We start from the raw sequence: 14,143 nt of genomic DNA, 5'->3' as shown, positions 1-14,143 counted from the left end.
AACGGATATGTAAATAGAGCGACAGTTATGAAAAGAAAAGTTTACAACCCGTGCTTCTCAACGAAGAAGATGACCTAGTTTCAACACATAAAGTGGGCCTTTCTTTACTTATAACCCAACACATTATTACTTTTAAAGTTGTAGTATAAAACTATAAATTACTCTAACTTCAGACAATTATATAAACTATTTATATATCCATTTCACTTCGAAATAAAAACAATTTTAACAAGCTTTTTTTTATTTTATTTAACTTTTGTACCTTGTTTCTTCTTTTATTTAGTTTATTATGGTATCCTTTTGAATTTACATACATAAATATCATTTATCAAACCCATTAAATATTAAAAGAAGCTGACTAATCGCGTTTTGTGATGCGCTTGGATGCGCCGACGCAAGTCTCAGTGAATATGTGATTGGTGAATATGTGATTGATTGATTGAAGAGTTTATATTATATGGCGAGTGGCGGGTAGGGCCCGGTCTTTTATCTCGCACAGGGCCAAATTTTTTTTTTACATTCTCGGAGACGGCCCTGTGTTCAGTTAAATGAATTGTGACAAAATCGCTACTATAACTTCTAATCAAATTCTGAATTGTCTATCAACAGGAATATTGAAGGTAAGGAAAAGGTGATTGGACTTTAAACCAATTTATAACATAAAACACCAGTCACAATTATTCCAATTATTCTCCTGAGATTTAATGTAGTAATTTATGTGACGCGTACCGTTCTGTACTTCACCCATTTTGGTCTCCACACGAATACCAAAACACGGTATTCTTTTTTTAATGGCTAAACTTGCATACCATGGGGATTGAACCCATGACTAGGGGTGTAAACGAGTCGGGCCGAGCCCGAGCTCGACCAGGCTCGAGCTCGGCTCGTTAGGTTTTTATGAAGCTCGAGCTCGGCTCGGTTCGAGCCTACTACTTTGAGCTCGAGCTCGGCTCGCGAGTAAAACCCAAAGCTCGAGCTCGGCTCGAACTATTTTGAGAACAACCTTAAACGAGCTAAAAGCTCGGCTCGAGCTCACTTCAACATCGCTTAAACGAGCCAAAGCTCGGCTCTAGCTCGGCTCATCCATGTTATCATCATTATTAATATATTATATATAAAAAATTTTAAATTTTGTATAGGCTCGTTTAGGCTCGCGAGCCTAAACAAGCTTTGTATTTCAGGCTCGAGCTCGGGCTCGATAACAAAACGAGCTCTATTTCAGGCTCGAGCTCGGGCTCGGGCTCGTTAAGGCTCGGCTCGTTCGAGCTTTTAACCGAGCCGATCACGAGTAGCTCTCGAGCCTCTGGGCTTGTTTACACCCCTACCCATGACCTCCTACTATTCTACACCTTATCTAACTCACCAACACCATTGGGCTATTCCTAATGGATTAAAATTTTACTTGAACGGTATTCAAGTTTTAAAATTTTACTAAATCTATAATCCAACGTTAAACCACTATCCATTTGTTTTCCCTTTATCCACTAAGACTATGGGGTATGGGGCGGGGGTTGGGGCGGAGGTTGGGTACAAACGCCCACGTCACCACTCCGGATGGGCTTGGGTTTCGACGTGGCCCCTTGGGCGGGGGTTTCAGCCCGGGCGTTGGGCAGGACTACCCACATGACATGGCAGAACCTCATTGGCCAAGAGCACTAGCCCTTTGAAATTTACTTTTTTTCCACGCCATCCCAGCCACGCTCCACCATGCCCCTTTGAAATTGGTTTTTGGTCTTGGGTGCCCCATGCTCCACGTGTCGCACCATGCCCCCAACTCACGCCACACCATACCCCACGGTGTAAATGGGAAAGCCGAAGGGTAAAAAGAGTTCTGACTACCCAACGGTTTAACCGCTCAACAGTCTTCACGCATATTTGTCCATTCTCTGGGTGTATTGAAAATGGCATGTTTTGTCTATTCTCTCTTAATTAATTACTTCAATCACCATTTTCATTTATGTATATCACTAACTTCGTTCTTTTGTTGGATTGACGTTTTGAGGGAACACTAAATACAAGCCACATGGGGGCGGCAATTTGGTCTATTTTTCTCATTAGATTAGATTAAACCTACCCATCTCTTCTTCATCATCATGCCCTTCCTCCACGCCTCTCTCGACTGCAAAAATCCCTACATTTAACCACCCACGGTGTGATGGTCGATGGTCAAGAAGCCATGGTAGTAAGAAGAGAATACGCAGAGGGAAGACAAAAAAGATGCCTTCAAACAAATGGAGGGGCATTTATAACCATAAATCTTTGGAATACAAGAATGCAAACATGGCAGCAGCTCAAGTAACAACTGGCGGAAGCAATGGTGAAAAAACTGCTTAATATTGGACGTGACTTCTTGACCGGATGATGTTGCCTTTCAATGATATGTTTATCCCAAGATCCTTCACCTCTAGCATCAGCATGAGAAACGCAAATACTTGTACACAAATGTATAAACTTCACCTTTGTTCAAGAGGGTACAGATTCAACTAGGTTGAGATAGGAGAAGAGATATGTTGGTATCTCCTTTAGCACTCTGTTCGAGCAAACGCGAGTCAATATACATATAGTTGCCATGGAACATGATATCCATAATATGACCTTGATCATGTAAACGTAAACTGAACCATAACCTTGTGTTTTAACCCGTTTAAACCTCTCAAACCAACTTTTAATATGACCCTTCGACGACATGAGGGAATATGATTCTAATTCACATTCAACAAGCACTGAAAACACTATTCTACATAAAAGGACCCATCATCAAATACCTTTAAATAACTTCAAATAACTAAATACCTTCTTATGCAAATGCAATGAAAGATCTACGCGTGCCTTCAGCCTCTCATCCGTAAGAACTAAAGCAGAATAACATGAAACAACATATTTTAGGTGTATTCTAAACCCACCAAAGGGGTATCATCCTACTACTAAACCAAACGCCCCCTTAAACCCCGCAACAATGTTACTTGCCACATTTAACAAATATAATAATCATGCAGGAATGAAACTGGCAATGTTGACATACTTGTATAACACGCAGGGTCTGTGGTGCACCAATGTTGCTCAGACCGCTCCCATGGCTCAAAGCCAACAGTGCCAGTCTCTCGTGCAACTTAACCAAAAACGCTTGGCCCACTTGACTTCGACGGCCATTGTACCCTTCACATGAATCATTACTTGTTTCCAAAAAAAGTTCCAAACACAAGCATATACAGGTCTATTCAATACATCTCATGGATGATTGTATAAGAAGATATTTAATACATTCTTTATCAGAAACATGTATATGGTGCAAATTAAAAAAGAACAAAAGTTATTGACACCAAATTCCTTCAAGAAAGATTAACAGGGTCTACCATCATATTAAATAAAAGTAAACTACAGCATTGATATTCTTATCTAATAATAAAATATAACTGGGTACCAATTTTAAAATTTACTCTTACAGTTAAAACCATCCTCTTCAAAATCATTCAGATATCATATATACCTTCTTTTTCAGCATGCATAAATACCAGAATGCAAATAGATAACTGCCATCAAGTCAGAATGACCGAAAACAAACATCATCAAAATGTAAAGATCACCTCTTTCTTCTGGAACTGAAAAACCGAGAACCTCAACTATAAACATCATCATCAGAAACCGTTCTTTTCGCCTGCTTAATCTTCTCCAACTGAACTTGTGTATCCATAAACAGCTGCATCCTTTGAACCTCCAAATCTTTAGTAAACTGCATCCTTTGTTTCTCCAACTCAATCATCTGCTTCTGTTTCTCTCCCTCAACTCTCTCGTATATCTCTCCAAACCGCTCAATCGCCATCGCCAACCGCTTCATTGAGTCCGAACCTCCTGTATCTCCTCCATCTCCTACGCCTCCTCCACCGTTGTTCCCGACACCTTTTCCTCTCCCAGCACCTTCATCCTCGCTACTCGCTAACGAATCCTCATCCTCCGATCCATCCTCTTCCGCTGCAGCCGCAGCGGCAGCCACAGCCGAATAATTCCTCCGAAAATACGACTCGTCAACCGCGGCAGCCACCGGAAGCGGCCGCTTCTGCGGAAGAATCGCAAGCGGCTGATGAAACTGAGAATTCATCACCGTCAACGGCGGTTTCCGGTACGGCAACGGCACAGCAGTCGGCGGCGACGTCGACGACGACTTCTTCGACGATCCAGCAGCTCCAATCAACGTATCTAACCGCGAATAAAACCTCCAATTACTAACAACCGATCCATTCGATTCCGAAACCCTAGCTTTTTCAACCTTATACTTCTTTTTCAACGTATCGATCCGATTCTTACACTGAACGTCGGTCCGTCTGGTTTTCTTGGTGTGGCCGTGACGGGCGTTAACGGCGTCGGCAACCTCCTGCCAATCCTTCTGACGGAGGTTACCGCGGTTGAGTTCGACGTAACGGGTGCCCCAGGCTTCAACGAGCGTGGCGGTGGCGTCTTCCGACCAGCAGTCTTCACGGAAGGGGATGGGACGGGAGGAGGGAGTATGGGCGGAGGCCGGAGAGGGAGAATTGTCGGCCATAATAGGGTTAGGGTTAGGGTTAGGTTAACGGTGGAGAAATTGGGGGAAGTGATAAATAGATATAGAGAGGGAGAGAGAAGAGTACAAGTGGGTGAAGCGTCGGTGTCGGTACCGTTGGCATCCGTTGTGTTGTTGTTACTGGCATATCTTCTCGCCGATGTACGGCTCCAACTCCGACGTGTAACTGACGTTATCTCTCGCTTTGACTACTTGTACGTGCTATAGCTTTTCACGGATGGCTTTACTCACTTGTACGTTTGCTTCTAATCTTGTGTTTCTCAACTATATCACCTTTACATTACATTATGGAAATCCTTATTTTTTTTATAAAAAAAAAACGTACTATTGAAAATTTATATACGTGGGATCATATTATAATAATAATAATAATAATAATAATAATAATAATCATAGTGATAATTTCATTTACACTAGTTTTCAAAAGTTGTTGTCTGAAGATAAAAGAGATAAAATTAGTGAAGAAATCGAATTTGGTAATTTGAATAATAGCTTGGTCAATTCCATTAGATAAGAAGACATATCCTCTTATACGATGAAGAGGTTATTCACGGGTCGAGTCTCGTTAAGTAGGGTTAATCTCTTCTTTTCTTGATCAATGGTTGGGTCGTTCTCTAATCCGTCTCTTACACAATAAAAACACACCGTGACTCGCAACAAGGAGAATGGGGTGGGGGTTGCTCCTTGTTACCACCCTCTGGCGTGAGAATAAGTATTTGCTTGGGAGCAAGATAAGTATTTAAGTAGTAATTGTGAGAGAGCAGATTAGCGTTATCTCAAACCTGGTTCGGGATGGGTATTTATAGCCGAAGAGTAAAGGAGAAGGGCCAATGGGCCGCTTGATGGGCCTAGGGCCCGACTGACAACTTACAGCTTTTTGTAGACGTGACAGAAGCGCAGGTCACGGGAGCGTTGGGCGCACACGGAGGTATGTGTCCTGCTGTACTGGTTGCACGAAGGAACACCCACTGCGTGGCCTGCTGGGGTTGTCAGTCTGTTCACCAGCTTTATGCATGTGGTTTGGGCAGTTGCGTATTGGGCGGTCAGCTGATCGCTGTTGTCAGTGCCCGGGCATACCACTTGCTGGTTGGTTACAAAAGTCAAAGCGGCAGTTCCACTTGTGTAACAATAGGATGCGGTTTTGTAACGCATCGCTATGTGCGGTAAAGTGTGCACATGTGCCAACACTTCCATCGCCGCTCTGCGCGCGCCCACGCAGGACCGCAACATGGAAATGTGTTTGACAGAAAATGAATGTAGTAAACTACTATCATCTTTGGTAGTAATCACCGCACCCCTTGTATGTTGACGAAAACAACCATTTTTCATATACAAGGTGAGTTTTCTCATCTTTCCCCGAGAGGGAAAGCAAACCGGGTTCGCTAAAAATCTAACGATGGCAGCTAGGTTATATGTTGTAATGCTTGGGGGGGGGGGGGGGGGGTCATAAATTCTTAATAGATTTTATAACTTTCGTTAGCGTCAAGGACTCTCTGTGTTACAGGTATACAACCAATGAGAACCGAACCCGCCATTCCAAAATCTTGGGGCTACAAGATACCACATGAATCATCCAAGTAATCAACTCTTTGTAAACAAAAGAAACAATTTTTAGGATGAAGATTATTACAAGGAAAATAACCACATTTGTATTCAGAAAACTGCATATTTAGAGTCTTTTTTTGCTTCTTCCTTCACCTTAAAAATCTTGAAAGTGTGCTCAAGCTGAGCTGTCACTCACATTTCATCTGTTTTTTTATGAACAATTGCCATTTTTCTCATCAACTTCTCAAATTTTGATCTCAACTTTTGTATCTTTACCTATAATAAATGTATACATACATTCTTTCAATGCAACTTGTGTACCCTTTCTGAACCACATACCTCCCCTCCTAAGGTTTTAAAGGTTTTGCTTTGGCAATAGACCACCACCCCATTGGTCAAACTTATTTAGCTCTGCATTAAGTGATTTGAAAGCTTAACATATATTTCAAAAACTGACCTTCCTAATACTGAATCTTTAGTTAATAAAACATTTTAACTTAGAAATAAAGCCTTTCGAGTTTAAAAATATTATAATATGCTAAAGTATGTTTTAAACTTGTTTTTGTCTCAACTTGTACCCCATCATGCTAACTTAAATCACTTCATAACACTTCCATTTGAATAAATTAATATTAATTCTTTTTTTTTTTTTACAAAACACAGACAAGACAATTCAATAAGTCATCAATAAAATGCACCTCCAATTAACCCATACCGAGTAAAATCTATTACAAATACCAAATTAACCTCAAAAAATTTGTAAAAATTGTTTTCAAATGGAGGTGATCTAGCAATATCTTACTTGGATAATCCTTTTCTTTTTCTGTACAATTTAACAAAAGAAACACCTTCTACTACATCACAACATAAACTTCATATATCAAGATGCTTCAAATTAATCTTCCTTGCAGCCTTTTGAATCATCTCCTTGCGAACGTCCACCTAAATCATTTCATTTGTTACCAAAATATCAATAAATTTGGGATATTTTATATCCTAATTTCAACCATAAAGCCACAAAATTTGGAGAGAAACCACTACTACAATTATTCTTAACTTAATTTTTAGAGTTAATTTATTCCCTGTGGTTTGGGCCATTTTGCCAGTTTAGTCCAAAGGTTTCATTTTTCGCCTGTGGGTCCAGAAAGGTTTGTCATTTTAGTCCACTCGGCTAACTTCCTCCCTTTTTTTTGTTAACGAAAAGGGCAATTCGGTCATTCTATATGGCCGAATTACCCTTCTAGTTAACAGAATTACATATAAAATGACCAAATTGTCCTTCTCGTTGACAGAAAAAATGGATGAAGTTATCTCAGTGGACTAAAATGGCAACGGTAACCTTTTTGGACCCACGGGCGAAAAATGAAACCTTTGGACTAAACTAGCAAAATGGCCCAAACCACAGGGACTAAAATGGCATTTAACTCTAATTTTTATTTTGTTTTACAAGAACATGCACATATACATATTATCATTCTTGGTTTTAAAGTCACCCTCTATCGCACTTCATTTTTCTTTTAAATTATCAAACGATGATCTGTAAGAAATTTTTGTGTGTATCGGTGAATAGGTGATACCTTACAATATCTTTAATAATAATAATAATAACAATAATAATGATAATAAGAACGACTCTTACCCTAGCACCCATTAGTGAAGAAAATGTAACATTTGCTTCAGCCGCATCCTCAACCACCAGTTTCTTCAATAGCCTCGTTTTTGGATCTAACGTAGTTTCCCAAAGTTGTGCCGGCATCATTTCTCCCAACCCTAACATCATAATACATATAATTATACGGTGCTTTTTATATGTATTACTTTTCTTGTATAAATTTTTATGAATAATCTTGTCGTGTACCTTTGAACCTCTGAATATGATATGATGCATTTGAAGGGAAGGAACTCTGAAGTTTTTTAAGTTCCGCTTCGTCATAACAATAGTGTGCATGCTTCCCCCTTTCCACCTAAATAATCAATTACCCAAAATGAATAAAAGACTTGCGGGAAAGGGCAGTTTTGTCTTTAATAGAATAACAAACCTTATATAGCGGAGGGACGCCAACGTATATGCAGCCTTCATCAAATAAAGCTCTCTGCAAAAGCATGAACAATTAAATCAAAGAACATATAATACTCTCTCCATCTCATGATGTCCCATTAAAGTGGCAACATTTATAAAAAAAAAAACATTTAATAAACATTTGAGTAAAATACCATTTTCGTCCCTGAGGTTTGGCCAGTTTTTGCGACTTTCGTCCAAAGGTTTGTTTTTCCGCATCTGGTTCCAAAAGGTTTGAAATGTTGTCATTTTCATCCGGCTCGTTAACTCCATCCATTTTTTCCGGTTAAGTCAGGGGTATTTCCGTCTTTTTTGTTAACTTAAAGGGCAATTCGGTCTTTTTCACATTATGTAAAAAGACCGAATACCCCTAAAAAAGACCGAATTGCCGTTTAAGTTAACAAAAAGACGGATATACCCCTGACTTAACGGAGAAAAATGGATGAAGTTAACGAGCCAGATGAAAATGGCAAGATTTCAAACCTTTTGGATCTAGATGCGAAAAACAAACCTTTGGACGAAAGTTGTAAAACTGGCCAAACCTCAGGGACGAAAATGGCATTTTAATCTAAAACATTTTATAAACTATGTCTCAAGGCAAACATAGCTAATTTCAGAAACTTAGAATCAAAAGATCATCTCAAATACCTGATATCTATAGAAAAACGTTAACAATAATGTGCGAATATGAGCACCATCAACATCAGCATCAGTCAAGATTATGATCTTATGGTACCGTAGACCATCTTTTTTAAAATCCTCTCCCTGAAACACATGCAAGGCTAGTGAAAGTCAACAAAAGTCAAACAAAAAAAGATTTTATTAAAGATATAAACCTTCACTCCAAGGCCAAGTGCGCGAATTAAACTTTGAATCTCCGCATTTTTGTACATTGCTTCTTCATCTTTTCTTTCAACGTTTAATATTTTACCCTTCAAAGGAAGAATAGCCTGAAAAAAAAAGAATACAATTCTATCACCTAATTTTCAATTATAACCAAATAAAAAAAGTTTAAGCCTTTTTGTTTTAAATCACCTGAAAGTTCTTATCACGACCTTGTTTTGCACTTCCACCTGCTGAATCTCCTTCAACTATAAATATCTCTGCAAAATGTGACAAAATTTATAGATTACTATACTTATATGAATCGAAATATCTGCAACTAAACTAATAAGTACCGGTGTTACAATGTTATTCTTTTAAAATCCGCTACAAATAGTTAAAACAAAAGAAAAATAAGTGGAAATTACCTGCTTTTTCGGGATCTGTAGCTGAACAATCGGCAAGCTTTCCTGGAAGAGACGACACTTTTAAAACACTCTTTTGTCTCTCCAATTCACGGGCCCGCTTAGCTGCTTGAGCTGCCTAGTGATATAAATAAACGACTTATAAGAAAATGATGTTCTGAAATAATCTTGAAACATGTGACATACCTTTAAAGCATTAAGGGACTTGGAGAGGATTAAGTCAAGCACATCGGGATTCAATTCCAGGTATTCGGTCAAAAATTCTTGAAGTGAATGGTCAACGATTCTTCGCACCTCGGGATTTCCCAATCTCGTCTATCAATTAAATAATGTAAAAGAAAAACGAAATTTCACTCCGTTAGTGCAAGATTTTCATAAGAAAGAACATGGATGATGTTTAAAATTACCTTTGTTTGCCCTTCAAACTCCGGGTTTGGAAGTTTGACCGAAATTACACAGGTCAAACCCTCCCTCACATGCTCGCCACTTAAACTGATATCCTTATCCTGAAACCATGGTAATTATGTCAATAACGATGGATCAATTTCATATACATCCTGTATTTCATATTTTCATATAATACTTTTTTAAGTGTTTTAGAAAAGTAGATGGTAAAAATACCTTGATAAGCTTTGACTTTTTTCCAAAGTTGTTAATAGTTCTTGTTAGTGAAGCTTTGATCCCATCTATGTGGGTCCCACCGTCAACTGTACGTATGCTATTAGCATATCCCAGCAGTGTATCTGAATATGCATCCGAACACCTAATGATACAAACCCAAGTGAATCTCAAAAACTTTAATGTAAAAAATAATCATAAAATTTGTGTGTTACAGTATTTAGTTATTTACCATTGGAAAGCTACATCGACAGTTATCCCGTCTGCTTCTTTTCTAAAGCTCAAGATGTCATGAAGTGGTTGCTAAATCAGAAAGAAAAAAAAACTGTCACACTGAAGCAGATAATCTAATATTAAAAAATATGAAATAAATACAATCGGTAACTTAGCTAAAAAACAAAAGGGCATGATAATAATAATAATAATAATAATAATAATAATAATAATAATAATAATAAAATGTGATAAAATGAACAATCGCAAGCACCTTATCAGCATTTAGCCACTTCACATACTCAACAAGTCCTCCAGCAAAGCAATATTCATCGTATCGTTTCTTCTCAGGGTCTTTATCCTCTTTTTTCAGAGTTATAGTTAGCTGTCAGTATTCGAAAAAAACGACAATAAATACTCATAAAACATAACCCGAGCTGACCCATTAAATTACATGTGAATCAAAATTTGCAACATGCCGACATCTAAGCGAAATTTAAGAGATAAAAATGAGCCTACCCCAGGGACAAGAAAAGCACGCTCCCGAACACGTGCAGCAATAGTATCGTAATCGAACTCCATTCCAGATGTAAATACTGAATTACAAGATATAATCACATGTAAAAAGATGCTTTCTTTAAGTTAAATTTCTAGAAAGAGTAAAATGCCATTTTCGTAGGTTTCGCCAGTTTTGCTATTTTCGTCCAAAGGTTTTTTTCCCGCATCCGGATCCAAAAGGTTTGAAATCTTGCCATTTTCATCTGGCTCATTAACTCCATCCATTTTCTCCGTTAAGTCAGATGTATTTTTGTCTTTTTCGTTAGCAAAAAAGACGGAAATACCTCTGACTTAACGGAGAAAAATTGATGGAGTTAACTAGCTGGATGAAAATGGCAAGATTTCAGCCCTTTAGATCCAGATGCAAAAAAACAAACTTTTAGACGAAAGTCACAAAACTGGCCAAACCACAGGGATGAAAATGGCATTTTATTCGATTAAAAAATTAAAGTAATAAATGAGAAGAATACTTTGGGAATCGGGCCAAAACTTTATAGAGGTGCCTGTACGATCTTGTAATTTATGTGGAAGAGCCTTGCATGCTAAAGGTTTAAAGGGCTTTCCGCGAGTATAACTTTGATAGCATTCCTTGCAATCTCGCCAAACGGTAACTTCTAATTTCTGCACAAAAGATGAATAAAAGAAAATAAGTCCAAGTTGATACTTACAAAAGGATTAAAAGCTTTAAGATAAGCACCTCGGACAACGCGTTTACTACGGATAACCCAACACCATGTAGTCCACCCGAGACTTTATAACCGCTACTTGCACCACCAAATTTTCCACCAGCATGCAAAACCTGCATAGTTAGATGTAAAGTTAGCAGCAAGTAAGCCAACTAATAACTAAAATTAAAAAAAAAAAAAAAAAAAAAAAAAAAAAAAAAAACAAGCAACTACATCACTCAAGATCGTTATCCTATCGTACACTGTGTTAATAGACAAAATTAGTAACGTAAGTTAAAAGATGAATGTCGGAACATACAGTCAACACGGTCTCCACTCCGGACTTTTTTGACCCGGGATGCAAGTCGATCGGGATCTGCAATATGAATGTGAAATATCAGTTTGATAATCATTTTAATATTCAAAACATTTTACTCGTTTCTCCATTATGCTCGCTCGCTATATAGCAACAGCTTTTAAGTTATATATATAAGTTCATACCCCGCGTCCATTGTCAGTGATGCACACTGACCCGTCTGCGAGTAAGACAATGTCGACTTTTGAAGCAAAACCAGCTTGGGCTTCATCAACAGCGTTATCCAGTATTTCATAAACCTGATTTTATAGATATAAAACAATAAGCATCATAAAGGGAAGAAACTAATGTTTTGAGATAAAGTGAGAACGATACCAAATGATGTAGACCACGAAACCCCGTACTTCCAATGTACATTCCAGGTCTTTTCCTCACAGCATCTAAACCTTCTAATATCTGAAATGATAAAGAGATTATATGACACTATAAGGGGTTGTTTGGCAACATCTGAATGGTTAAATGTTGAACTAGTAAGAGGTCTGAACCATTAAGTGTTGAACCAATAAGAGGTCTGAACCATTAAACGCTAGTATAATGCTTAACCGTTCAGAGGCAAATGTCTGACCAGTTCAGATTAGAGGTCTTTAACCATTTAGACTCCGTATAATGCTTAACCATTCAGAGGCAAATGTCTGAACCATTGAGACATTTGCTCGCGAAACAAACAGTCTGAACCATTAAGTGTTGAACCAGTAAGAGGTATGAACCATTAAGAGGTAAACAAACAACCCCTTATATATCATATAGACACGTATGCTATACATGACCTTGGTTTTACAAGGAGTAAGGCACTCCAATGCGTTTTGACCACAAAAGCAGATATTTATAGAGGTGAAGCATTCATTATTATAAAATACTGAAAGATATTTATAAATACCATTTTAACTTCTTAACTTTTAAACATTAAAATATAAGATAGTCTCTCATTATCTCGGGTTCGATCGACAATCTAACTTGTTCAAAAGACGTATTGCTCAATAGATGGTCAGATTCGTAATTCGTTCAATCGGATATGAAAAACTCAGACCCATTGCAATCAATGGTCTTATTTGTTCAAACACTGGTCAACTGCATAAGGCACCGCATCATGTAATCGCATCAACTGCAACAATGCATTCCCATCGCTGCATGGCGCGTTATACGCGCCTGTTGCACACATTTTTAAACCAAGTACATGACTCTCAACAAAGCAATAGTTCATAAATCATAATATTAGAAAAAACTCGTTTGTTTCGGATGGTGTTTAGAAATTAACTTAAATTTACAACTGCTACTTGAAATAGCAAAAATCAGCTCTGGTAGTAAATGCAAAGTACTTGCAATTACTTAGGTAAAAAAAAAAAAAAAAAACAGATAAATACATTTAAAGTTTTAAGCAACTAACTATCTTATTATGATTCTTAAAACTGCAGTAATAAACACAAATAATAAGATATTTCACCTGAATATTATCAGACTCATAACGGTCAGGCCCTTCTTTCCCTTTCTTCACTTCAGCAACAGACCCAGATGAAGCAGACGAAATAAAACTACTTCTTGGAGGCACCAACACACTCGGAACTAAAACCCTGTTGGTCAACAATGTCCTCACCCCCAAATTTGACCTAAAAAGTCAAAATTACAACAAGAAATGCATGAAAGACACATAATAAGATAAAAAGGTGTAAGATTTATGACAATGAAGAGAATTTGTACCTGGGTTTGAGGAAAAGAGATGGTGGGGTGGGGGAAACAGAGGAGATAAAGAGGCCGTGAGTGGGAATGAAGAACCTTGAAGACATGATTAAACGGAGTGAGTGATAATAAGTTGTGTGATGGGGTTTAAGAAGAGCCATTTATCTAGAGACTGTACATGGAATAAAGGGTTTTGGGGTTCGATTGGAGAAGAAGATAACGATGGCTGTAGCAGTCGAAATGGGTGGGAATTGGGTTTTTACTTTTATTCCATAAACCCTACTTTTTCTTTTTTCTCTTTTCTTTTTTATTTATCTCTCCAAAAGGACCAAAACCCTAATCACATGTAATATTGTTAAAAGTTTAAACCAATTTAAATGGGTTTGTTTCTTCAAACTAGAGCATCAACCAAATACATGTTTTGGGAAAAAAAAATATGTAAATTTGAAACGATAGTGTTTTAGTTTTTGAAATTCAGTTTTCGTTTTCGTTTTGAACAAGATCGGACTGAAAATCAAATATTCTGAAGTTAGTTTTGATCAGGGATTGATTGACTTTTGGTTTAATAGTCTTGCTAAACTTTTACGAGCTCTATCAATATAACATGATGATTGAATTTAGGTTTTTGGGTGG

The 14,143-nt window shown here is 37.8% G+C and overlaps 2 protein-coding genes across 2 annotated transcripts; both read right to left on the bottom strand.

Annotated features, from left to right (window-relative positions):
- Positions 1–3,313: 3,313 nt before the first annotated feature.
- Positions 3,314–4,838, bottom strand: LOC110866516 (trihelix transcription factor ASIL2). The gene has a single exon (XM_022115666.2). It carries the CDS (start codon positions 4,535–4,537, stop codon positions 3,617–3,619), a length of 921 nt encoding a protein of 306 aa, XP_021971358.1. The 5' UTR covers positions 4,538–4,838; the 3' UTR covers positions 3,314–3,616.
- A 1,931-nt stretch (positions 4,839–6,769) lies between these two features.
- LOC110866525 (DNA gyrase subunit B, chloroplastic/mitochondrial) lies at positions 6,770–13,789 on the bottom strand. Its single transcript, XM_022115674.2, has 21 exons — positions 13,532–13,789; positions 13,278–13,440; positions 12,152–12,232; positions 11,962–12,075; positions 11,780–11,836; positions 11,493–11,594; positions 11,266–11,416; positions 10,757–10,833; positions 10,512–10,622; positions 10,257–10,327; positions 10,028–10,169; positions 9,814–9,912; positions 9,593–9,721; positions 9,410–9,524; positions 9,195–9,262; positions 8,996–9,109; positions 8,808–8,924; positions 8,140–8,193; positions 7,959–8,064; positions 7,740–7,870; positions 6,770–7,042 (listed from the first exon to the last, which is right to left on the bottom strand). The coding sequence occupies exons 1-21, from the start codon at positions 13,669–13,671 to the stop codon at positions 6,974–6,976; spliced, it is 2,211 nt and encodes a 736-aa protein (XP_021971366.1). The 5' UTR covers positions 13,672–13,789; the 3' UTR covers positions 6,770–6,973.
- Between the last annotated feature and the right edge of the window lie 354 nt (positions 13,790–14,143).

This window comes from Helianthus annuus, chromosome 1 (genome assembly GCF_002127325.2).
Source record: "Helianthus annuus cultivar XRQ/B chromosome 1, HanXRQr2.0-SUNRISE, whole genome shotgun sequence".
Lineage (NCBI taxonomy): Eukaryota > Viridiplantae > Streptophyta > Magnoliopsida > Asterales > Asteraceae > Helianthus > Helianthus annuus.
The sequence above is the reverse complement of the archived record's forward strand: the minus strand, read 5'-3'. Positions and strand labels throughout refer to the sequence as shown.